This window comes from Notamacropus eugenii, chromosome 4 (assembly GCF_028372415.1).
Source record: "Notamacropus eugenii isolate mMacEug1 chromosome 4, mMacEug1.pri_v2, whole genome shotgun sequence".
Classification (NCBI taxonomy): domain Eukaryota; kingdom Metazoa; phylum Chordata; class Mammalia; order Diprotodontia; family Macropodidae; genus Notamacropus; species Notamacropus eugenii.
This window is the reverse complement of record NC_092875.1, coordinates 126,242,905-126,254,952: the sequence shown is the minus strand read 5'-3', so window position 1 is coordinate 126,254,952 and position 12,048 is coordinate 126,242,905. Positions and strand designations below refer to the sequence as shown.

Sequence of the window (12,048 nt, the reverse complement as noted above, 5' to 3'; positions counted from 1 at the left end):
GAGACCTCCAGGGGCAAATTGAAGTACATATTTTTCACTTTATTTTTCTTGCTTTTTTATGACATGACATATGCAAATAGGTTCTGTATGATTTCACATGTATGATTAATATCATATTGCCTGCCTTCTCAATGGGTGAGGGATGGACTACAGAGAGAAAGAGAATTTGGAACTCAAAAAAATTTTAAATGTTAAAAACAAATAAATTAGAAAAAAGAAACAGTAGTGTTGAGCCCCTTGACAGTATGTTCAATATTTTTGTCTTTCATTTTAGTGAGAGCTTGCATTAATCACTTGCATCTGCATAGCTCTTTATTGTTACTAAGCTTTTTTAGATATTTCAATTCATATTGAGATAGGGACTGGACCTGTGATTTGATTGATCCAGATAATGCTCATATGAAAACATTTTCCTCTACCAGAGCAATCTGCTTCTTTCCCTATAACTTAGAGCCTTAGAGAATTGCTGACTGCCCTGGGCAATTCAGTGATTTGCTTAGAGGAACAAAGTCAGAATATTTCAGGTGTGGGACTTGAACCCAGGTGTTTCTGGCTTTCTATCCATTGCACTGGGACTGCCTCTCATTCACACCAACTCCTGAACTGTTCGGCCTGAAGGCCGATGAGCTACCCCAGTCTTCTTACCTTTCGCAGGTCTTCAGTGGCCATCCGGATAAACGTATTGAGAGAAGAGACTTTCCAGAGTCAAACAATCCCCGGCTGTTCCCTGGGGGGCCTCGTGAGAACTCTGAGGTTTAGAAGTCCTCACTTTTACCTGCCCGAGACTGTTCACATGAAAACTGAGCTTACACCCCCAACACTGAACCATCCTTCCCCATATACAGACAGAGAGTAGAAATAAAGGAAAATCTCAAGATCAAAGGATATTCCTTTTGGCCAGGCTGCTTACACTGGCTTAGGTTATGAAATAAAATTCCAGACAGTAGTTTTGTAGCTCTCAAAAGCAAGGGCACACCCAGCAAAATCAAGGATCTAATGAATTCATTGGTGCCATAAGGCAGTTGGAATTCTGGACCATAAATGACTCATGGATTCTCACTGAGAAAATGTTGGTCCTCTTTTTAATATTAACAGACTCTGTAGAGTTCATGCTGCCCTTAGTACTGGCATCTGATGAAATATAAGCAGCAGAGCTACAAAATGTCCAACCAGTCCCTTCCCCATCCTCCCTATCCTCCATGTGTAGAATAAATAGCCAAGTGCTTGACTGGTCACACATGGATACACCATATCCAGGATTGATACAAAAATACAGAGCCAAGAAATTAATTGGTTTCTGAAATATATCCTTTCCTTTTCTTCTTTGGCTATCTTGCAATAATTAGTGATTACTTTGTTCATTCAATTTTGGATTTTGTATTTTGTTTCATTTTCATGCAGGTGACAAAGGGCAGAAAGGCTTGCCTGGTGTCTCAGGGGGAAAAGGCAGAGCAGGTATGTTATATTTTACTTTCTCTTCATTCTCACCATCTTTACAGAATCCCTCAGGTTGATACCAATTATTAACAAATATGTTTTTTTTTAAATCAAAAGAATAATCAGCATTCTGTAATAATAACACTTTCCTCACACTGGGCCACCAAGTTTTAATAAGCCAGCGGGGAAAATGAGAACATTCTTCTTAGGTGATTTTCTAGGGACTAGTGAAATAGGGCAGTCTATACCTGTCAAGTAAATTGTCAGTAATATCCCAGACACAACAGGAAAGTAGACTTTGCTATTTGGATAAAGATATTGGGGTGGGATGGGGAGTTCTGAAATATTCAGGCAGTATTTTACTGGGCATGCCTTATATTCCTCAAGGACTTTCACCAGACATTTAGGGTATTGGGACTGCACCAGTGATTCATTTGGAGGAGAGATCTTCCATTTGAAGAAATGGCTTTTACCATTGCAGGTTGGATTCATTAAAGGATTTGCCCTGGTCACAGACTTTCACAAATAACACTGGAAGCACTGAAGTTTTTGTACACCAGCCTCTAACAGATTCACTCTTGATCTGGGCAGACAGGAAGACAGCTTCAGAGGGGTTAATAATCTTACTTTATTCTAGTTTAGTCTTCTCAAAGGGTGGCTGATAATGGGAGCACCAACTCTTAAACCATTACCTAATCACCCTTCTTTCAGGAGCCAGTGAGAAGTGGGGGGGCAACTACACCTATGTCTCAATTGAAATGGGTACAGCATTCCAGCTTGTGCACCCCTGTAAGTCCCCTCAAGCCTCAGTGGGTTGAGGCAGGTACATGCATTCCTGTATGCATTACCCAAATCCCAAATCCCTATGGTTTCCCCACTCATGGACCAGTGCCCACTTGCTTTATAGGGCAACAAAGAAGGCATTTTGTTAACAATAGCCTCACAAGGTTATGTTATCTCACCATTATATTACCACTGCACAGTTGCAGTAGATACAATTTTAAGCACAAATATTTGTATTATTTATCAAAATATAACACTGCAAAGTATGATAGAGATGTTTACAAGTCATGAGCCTGGGAAATAGAGATTGCTATGGCCGTGGATCCTGAGAAATATTATCCAAAGAAGAATAACAAAATCTACTTTACACGCACTAAAATCCACCTTACTTAACACACCCTGTAATTGATGGAGGTGAGATTTGAACCCAGGTCTTCCTGGCTTCTTGACTTCAACCCCTGTCAGCTCTTTTGCAAGAATGAATTGAAAACTGCTTAAATGAAGCCTTTACATATCTTATGCTTCTGGACTTTCCCGCTTATTCAAAACTCTCCTACTGAGAGGGGACAATTTCATTGATGATATTTTTATTTATTTTTATTTACTTATTTTTAAAGAAAGGTATTTGGATTGCTTCACTGTAACTTCATCTTTTCCTTCTCATGGGAGAATAATGAAAAAAAGTCTTATCTAAACTGAAGACATTTAATTATTGGGGCTACCTAGGGGGGCATTAATAAATGAAACTGGCAGATCATTTTAGCCAATCATTTTTGCCTCTTCTACATTAGTGTCTCTCCCCCCAATGCAAATAGATTTTGTAAAAAGCCATCTAATTGAAAATTCTTCAAATAGGTAAATGTACTCATTGAAATCACCCCAAGTTTGAGATGGCTAATGCAAGAGACATTAGGCTGAGAATCAGGGACTCCCAGTGTGAGCCACCACTAGTCATAGTCCTGTCACTAACCCAGTCTGTGAATTATTGTATTATTTCACATCTATGGGTCACAATTTCTTCATGGTTCAGTATTACTACCCCTGTTACCTAACAGAAAGCAGTGCTATGAGGGAACAGGATAGGTGATACCTATGTTGTGATGGGACAGGTGGATGTTGGAAAAAATGGGGAATATGAAGTCAGGGTAATTAAGCCAAAAAATTTGAGGATCATTGGTCTCCTAGGAGGCAAGATAAGGGATTTTTTAAAAAATAAGGTGAATGGAAAAATAATAGGATCATGAAACTAGAGTAAAAAGACCTCGGAGGACAGACTGAACTCTAAGGCTATTGACAGCTCTAAAATGTTTGTATTCCACCAAGATTTCTTTCCCTGCCCATTCTTTCTTTTACAGAAATTCAAATACCCTAGTTTGACCCCATTACCCTACACCTGAGTTATTGCTGGGTGGGTATAGTTTTTTTTTTGTTCTGAAAGTGTTAACATAAGTATTTATCACTTTCTCTAGTTTTAGCTTTAGCTACCTCCCCCCAGTACCTCCACCAGCCAGAGACAACAGTAATGGTGAAATGCCTCAGTGTAACTTTTTTTCTCTTCTGTCAGTTGTCTTTTCCTAACTGCATTCTCAATAAATATACCCAGACTAACATATACCTATGGTTAACACTGTTGATGAAGACAAAGTAAATATTTTTTTAAAGAAAGATAAACAGACTTTCCCCTGTGCCTAGGAGCAAAGGTTTCAGGTTCCCATGAGAGAGAAACGACAGAGGAAAATAAATGGCACAGACAATTCACAGTCTATTTGACCTGACTCAGCCTAAAGAGTTACACATTCTCAAGATCCTTAAACACCCCCTAAAAAGGCACAATTTTATTAAAATCTTAATAAAGTCTCTCTGTGTTATAAAAGGTAGGCAGCTAGGTGACTCAGTGGATGGAGTGCTAGACCTGGAGTCAGAAAGACTTGAATTCAAATTTGGTCCCAGATACGAACTAGCTGTGTAATCCTGGGCAAGTGACTTAATATCTATTTGCCTTAATTCAGTGGAGCAGAAAATGGCAACCAGTCCAGTACTTTTGAAAAAGGAACAGTATTGTTGTGTTATAGTCCATGAGGTCACAAAAAGTCTTATGGTACTAACAGCAATGCTGACATAAAGGGTGTCCCAAAAGTCTCAATGCAATTTTGAGCCATTAAAGCTTAAATGTATTTTGAGACAAGTGACTTCTCCTTTTCAAGGAAATACTCCAATTTGAGTGAAGGCTGAATTGGATAAGAACTTTGCGTTTTGTTCAGGTGTTTAGTATTATGTCAATGACTTTTGATGAAGATAGAGATGCCTTCATTATTAGATTTGTAAGTGACTCAAATCTAGGTGAGACAGCTAACATTGGATATTAGAGTCAGAATCCAAAAAAAAAATTCTCAACAGGCTAAAACATTCTTATGAATTATTGGATTCAATCTTATAAGATTACACATAGGCAGCCTATGCTTAGTTTAAAAGAAAATGAACTGCAGAATCATAGAAAGTACAGCTAGGAAACAGTGAGCTACACTAGGGGGTTATTGTGGCTACACAAACTCAATACAAGTCATCAGTGTGACATATCAGCCGAAAAGCTGATGTGATTTTCAGTACATTGATAGAAACATGAGTCCAGAATGAAAGGACTGAATAGTGCATGTCTTCCTTGCTGTAGTCACACCACAACCACTTCTTAGGAAGAACATTAACAAAGTTAACCAAATCTGGAAGGCAACACATCCAAATGGTGAGAGGACTCATATATAAATATTATTTGGGGGGAGGGAAACCCAAGTCAGGATATTTATAACCAAGACAGGACTTGGGTAAAACATGTTATTTTTCTTCAACTATTTGGAAGGCTGACAAATGGGAAAAGGGTTTAGATTTGTTCTTCTTGGCCACACAGGGAATAACTTAAAGCAGGGAACAGGATTTACATTCAATGTATTGAAAAATTTCTAAAAATTAGAGTTGAGCAAAAATAAACTGGTTACTTCAAGAAGTAATGGAAGGCAAAAGAGATTAAGAGAGGGAATAGTGGAAAAATGTTGAAAGTGGAATCACCTGGTAACTGCTTGACCAGGAGCAAGTCATTTGGTTTCTCAGTTGTAAAATGTGAGTAATAATTTCTGTGGAATCTAGCTATCAGGGTTGTTTTGAAGCTTAAATGAGATAATGTTCATATAAAGCAGTTCTGCCTGAATATGTATATTTTCTCCTCCCAGTTTATTCATGATTTCCTGTAAATTACTTAGGTACTGTCTGTGATTGTGGAAGATATCGTAAAGTTGTTGGACAGCTAGATATTAGTGTTGCACGACTCAAGACATCCATGAAGTTTGTCAAAAATGGTGAGTGTTTTTTTAATGCACTTTTGAATGCATCTGAATGACATCATACTTTTATTACCTGTTTGCTATACAGGCTGTAAAAGTTGGAAGGGGTGTGAATACATTCAACTGGATGAGTTGGTAATTAAGCAAGTGCTTAGGTATCTATACAGAGGTCTTCAAAATTCTATGCTGTGGTTTTGCGTTAATGACAGTAGTAAAAGGTTAAATTCTGTATGACTCAGCATTTTTTTTCAGTGAGGCCCCCTTCTAAACTAATGCCCCCAGAATGAACTCAGCTTGAATAACAAAATTCACTCTTCTTCTATGGGTCCCAATTAAGACTTATTGAGTAGCTATGGCAACCATTATTATTGAAATATTAGGAATTATTTCACAATTTCAGAAGATCCATTATCTTACCAGTGATATGGGAATTCATTTCATCAATGTACCTCATGGCCCTTCCTTTGGTAGATGCCTCATGAACTGTTGTAGCCAAAATAAATTCAATAATTAATGGCAGCTATTTTGGTTCTAAGCTTCTGAGCCTCATAAGGCTATTTCCTTTATGACAGTCCCTTCTCATTCCATCCTTGAACCCTTTCCATTTTGATAAAAACCTGCCAAAGTTTTGATCCACAGGAATGACCTTAGAGGATCCAATGCTATACCATTATAAATTATCAGAATGGTCAATTTTATAGAAGTTGCAAAAAAAAAAGTATGTTCAATATAAAAGTGAATGCTGAAAACTAAAAATAAATAAATAAAATTTAAAAAATAAATTAGAAAGAAATCATGATTTTCAAAAAAAAAATTTAAAAAGGTATATTCAGACTTAATGCCAGGAAAAATTTCCTAACAGTTAGAGCTATCCAAAAGTAAAATGGATTGGTGAAAAGTCCTGGTGACTGCCCTCTCATCTATTACCCCATCACTCTCTGAGATTACTTTTGTGTATCATTTTCCTGATTAGATTATAAGCTTCTTGGAGGGCAAAGTCTGTTTTCATTTTTCCATGTTTGTAGCCCTAGTGGTTAACACAGTTCCTGGCATATAATGGATGCTTAATAAATATTTGTTGAATTGAAAAGTATTGACTGGCCCTGTCTGTTGTCCAAGAATTAGCATAGCTAAGTTTGGGGAGGCTTATCACTAGAAATTTTGCCAACAGATAATGAAATTTCTTGGTCGTAGAAAGACACCAAAGTGAAGAGGGTCACCATTTAAAACAATGAAGGGACTAATCAGTGAATGAAATAATAGATCCTTGGAATACTGAATTTACTTAAACATTTATTACAAAACTTATTATGTGGAAGAGACTGGGTATGAAGGCAAAAAATGAAAAAGTAACTGTTCTTTTTTGTAAATTATATTTTATTTTTTTTCAATTACATGTAAAGATAGTTTTCAATATTCATTTTTATAAGATTCTGAGTTCCAAATTCTTCTTCCTCCACCCTTCCCCAAGATAGCAAGGAAGCTGATATAGGTTATACATGTGCAATCATGTTGAAGAAGAAATAGAATAAAAGGGGAAAATAATGAAAACAAAAAAGAAAAAATGAAAATAGTCTGCTTTGATCTGCATTCAGACTCCATAATTCTTTCTCTGGATGTGGATAGCATTTTCCATCATCAGTCTTTTGGAATTGTCTTGGATCATTGTATTACTGAGAAGAGCCAAGTCTATCAGAGTTGACTGTCAATGTTGCTGTTACTATGTACAGTGTTCTCCTAGTTCTGCTCATTTCACTCAGCATCAGTTCATACTAGTCTTCCCAGGTTTTTCTCAACCTAGCCTCCTTGTCATTTCTTATAGTATAGTAGTATTCCATTACATTCTTATTCTACACCTTGTTCAGCCATTCCCCAATTGATGGACATTCCCTCAATTTCCATTCTTTGCTATCACAAAAAGAGCTGCTACAAATATTTTTATATATGTAGTTCCTTTCTCCTTTGTATGATTTCTTTGAGATACAGACCTAAAAAGTATCTACTCTTGAGGGTCTTAAGAAAATTTCTCTACTGGATGATATTATAACATGTATACAAATAAATATAAAATAGGTTAGAGGCCACTAATAATTGAATGATTATAGAAGGCTTCCTGTAGGAGGCAGTACCTTAGCTGAGTCTTGGAAAAAAATGAAGGATTCTAAGAGATGGAAGTAGGGAATAATAATTTAATTTAATAATAATAAAAGTTTTCAAAATTATTAAAGTAATGGTAATGACTGGATAATAATGAATATTGGAGTAGTGAGGCAAGGGCTAGAGGCTGTGAGAAATATATCAAATATCTGTGTTTATGATGCTCTTTGCCTGGGAAAGGATAAATCAAGTGTCATAAATTTTCATCTTCGGCCTCTTTCTGGCATAGCCCTCTATTGTATCTGGAAACATAATGCAATGCTGTAAGGTAAAGACTTGACTTTAATTTGGCTCAAATATGGATCAAACAGGAAGGAAGTAGATTCAGAAATAATATTCTCTAAGAAACTTAAAGTCATCAATAATTTCACAAAATCACCTGAGGACTAATCTCACTTGTGAAATACCCCCAATAAAGTTTTCACAGAACATCCTAGTTCTGTGGAAAGGTCTGAAAAAAACCTTTATAAGTATAGAGAGAACTGTAGATTCAGGAATTAGGGAATTTGGGCCTTGAGTTCAACTCATGGTCTAGCTGTCTGGCTTTTGGCAATTCTCTTAAATATTTTATGACTTATTATACCCTCCTATAAAATGGAGATAATTATGGTCTTCTTCCTTCTCCCCCCACCCTGACTCCAACTTCTAAGGTACTTTATTAAAAGACATAACATGACTTCTACTGTTCTTAAGAGTACAGTAGTACCTCCTGACGTAGAGGTAGGTACTAACAGAGGAACTATTAAATCTACAACCCAATAATTGTTCTCTAGTGGACTGGATGAATTAGTGAGCTTCCTTTACATGCCTAACTTTTAAAAGAGCAGGCATTTATGCACTGCAAAGGATTTAATTCAAAATGCAGTAGAATCATATCATAACAATGATGAGGGGGGAAAACCAAGATAACAAACTTGTCATAAGCTTCTAATATTATACTGATGTTGCATCGTTTCAGTCCTATCTTATCCTTCATGACTCCACTTTGGGACTTTTCTAGTAAGAGTTTGCCATTTCCTTCTCTAGCTCATTTTACAGATGAGGAAACTGAGGCAAATAGGATTAAGTGACTTGCCCAGGGTCACACAGCTAGTAACGTTCTCAGGCCAGATTTGAAGTCATGAAGATGAGTCTTCCTGATTACTAGTCTGTTGCTCTATCCACCGTACTACCTAATTGTTATGCTAATGACAGTAAATGATAATAAGAATTGCTGACATTTATATAAAACTTCAGTATTTGCAATTTTTACATATTACCCCATTTATACCCAATAGGTCATTCCAGTTCTGAATCCCACCATCCTACGGTTTTGCCCAATGGGGTATGATTTGGACAGTGACATTAATTCAATTTCTGATATAGAAAGGAATTTGTCCAAGATGTTCCCTGGTGGTCCCCTTCTTCATAAACTTAAGATAAGGTGATGAGAGAAGGGGATTTGAGAACATTTAGTTCACAAGTTGATGTTTTTGCTTGTCTGTTGCGTTTCCACTTCAGATATGGATTGGCTCTGTTAGTTTGCTTTCTTCATGATTATATGCTTATGTTTAGCTTGTATCTTCAGGTCTTATTGGGAGTATAGTAGTAGCAGCAATAACATTAATAAATCAGGTCAGAAAATGGCTAGATTGAAAGAGAATAGTCTTATCTAAGTGCATGCTCTTAAATACCTACATACAGACATATTCTTATGTCTAGGAAGAAGCGAAGACCCCAGATGCTCAGTTATGTACCTCACTGCATTCTATACTTCCATTCATTTTGTTTAGTCTAGCTCATAGCTGGAGTACTGGGTGGGAGAGCTCATGGTGGGAATACTGGGTGAGGGCTCATAGCTGAAAGGCTGGATGGAAGGGATTGCTAGAATGCTTGGTAGGAGGCCATAAAAGGGAAAACAAAGTAAAGTTTGTTCTTTATTTTTTAAAATCAAATTAACAAAGTCTGAGCTGAGCAAAACTTCCACCATCAATATTTTATTATTCTCATTAATATTATTTGTTGCTGTGCCTTGTCAATATGAGTAAGCCTGTTTGTATTTTCTTCCCTCCAAAGTCATAGCTGGGATTAAAGAAACAGATGAAAAATTCTATTACATTGTACAAGAGGAAAAGAGCTACCGGGAGTCCCTGACCCACTGCCGAATCCGGGGAGGCATGCTAGCCATGCCCAAGGATGAGAGGTCCAATCAAGTGATCGCTAAATATGTCTCGGACAGTGGCTTCTTCAGGGTGTTTATTGGGGTGAATGACCTAGAGCGAGAAGGGCAGTATGTGTTCACAGATAACACTCCACTACAGAACTACAGCAACTGGAAGGAGGGTGAGCCCAGTGACCCCTATGGCCATGAGGATTGCGTGGAGATGCTGAGCTCTGGCCACTGGAATGACACCGAGTGCCACCTCAGCATGTACTTTGTCTGTGAATTTGTGAAAAAGAAATGATCTGATGCCACTTCCCTATGGTTGTGATTATGACTAAACTTTTTAATAACCTTTTTCCTCAATATGTTTTGATCCCCTCCATTGTAAGCAATGTCAGGTTGAAGCTTGTGATGTTCATAACCATTCTCCCCTTTGGTGTTTAAAAAAAATTGTTTTTATTGACTAAAACCCTCACCAGATAACATGGGCATCCAGGGAGGGTTTAGGTTCTTGTGTGTATATAGTTTTAGGTTAAAATTTCTTTTTGAAATTTCTCTATTTTGTTCCTATCCTACCAGGGGTCTTAGAGGAGTCTCATGGGAAATCTAGCCACTGACCAGTGAACTTTCAAGTATTCATTCACTCACACTGGCTCTATTATAGATCAGACTCTTATCACCTCTCATCCAGACTGTTGCAATACCTTCCTAATTGGTCTCCCTGCTCTCTCTCTTCCCTTTCCAATCCATTCTCCACACAGCTGCCAAACCGATATTCCTCAACCACAGATATGACCATAGTGCTACTTTACTTTGAGGTCCTATTATCTCTAAGATAAAGTACAGAATTCTCAGTCCACCATTAAAAGCCCCCCATAAATTGGCTATCACTCACCTTTCCATTTTTGTCTCCTATTATTTCTGTTCACTGCAGTCCTCATTGCAACTTGCTTGACACCACATTCCATTTCCTTTCTCAGTGGCTTTGCAAATTCTGTTCCTGGGTATGGAATGAGTCCTCTCTTCATTTCTGTCTCATAGTTTCCTTCAAAGCTATACTCAGATGCCATGTCTTATACAAATTCTTTCTTGACCCTTGTAGTGACTTGTCAGTCCTTCAGTGAACATTTATTAAATGTCTATTATGTGCCAAGAATTTTTAACTGCTGGGAATACAAAAAAAGACCCTACTCTTGAAGAGCTCACCTTCTAATTTAGGTGGGGCATGGCGGGGGGCACAATGGACAAACAACTATGTACAAACAAGCTAAATACTTGATAAATCTAAAGTAATTAATAAAAGGAATCAATAAAAATTACTAGAATTAAGGGTGATCAGAAAAGGCTTCCTTTAGAAGGTGGGATTTTATCTGGGACTTGAAGGAAGCCAGAAATGCCAAGAGGCAGAAATAAGGAGGAAGAAAATTTCATAGATGGATAGTGGGGGGAATAGTCAAGTAAAAATGTCCATAGTCAGGAAAAGTCATGTTCAGATCTCAGGAAAGGTCGGGGATGACATGTTATGAAGAGCTTTGAAGTCCTCCAAAGAGAGGATTTTATATTTTATCCTGAAAGTGATAGAGAGCCAACAGTGTTTATTGAGGAGGGGTAGGGATGACATGATTCTATCTATACTTTTGGAAAATCATTTTCTTCCTCCTGAAATTCATCAATCCAAAGCTGGAAGGGATCATCAAGGTCACTTACTGAAGAGTAGGAGACAATCTATTCTCTCAATTGGTTTATATTCTAGTAGGAAATTAAGACATGCCAAAATTGAGAGTTAAAGAATAGAAAACATTGGCCACATCCTTTCTTTTACTCTCTTAATCTATTCCCCACTTACTCTCTTAATCCATTCCCCAACAAATAAAATTTCTTGGTTTTAAACTTATGTCTATAGAGTAATGCTTCTCTTCTGATACACAGACCAGCCAATTAGAGCTGCATCACAGAGACATGTCTAGATATAGTTTGAATGTGCATTTGTTGAATCTTGGAAATTATGCTTTGAATTATAAAGCAAACAAATCAAAATTTTCATGTGAAACATAGACACAGAAAGTACAATAAACTATACTTAAAGTCTTGTATTCTGCCACTAAAGTCAGCACCAAGGGGTCTAGGATATTTTATACAGGTTGATTAAATCCTAGGGTAAATAGGGATATCTATTAAGCCTAAACCACTTAACTA

General features: G+C 37.2%; 1 protein-coding gene across 1 annotated transcript in view; it reads left to right on the top strand.

Annotated features, from left to right (window-relative positions):
- Nucleotides 1–11,746, top strand: part of COLEC10 (collectin subfamily member 10) — a 64,903-nt gene extending 53,157 nt beyond the window's left edge. The window contains exons 4-6 of the mRNA XM_072603218.1: nt 1,402–1,455; nt 5,472–5,567; nt 9,765–11,746. Of these exons, the coding sequence (XP_072459319.1) occupies nt 1,402–1,455; nt 5,472–5,567; nt 9,765–10,153 (539 nt within the window). The 3' untranslated portion in view covers nt 10,154–11,746. The remainder of the gene's footprint in view (nt 1–1,401; nt 1,456–5,471; nt 5,568–9,764) is intronic.
- The last annotated feature ends 302 nt before the right edge of the window (nt 11,747–12,048 follow it).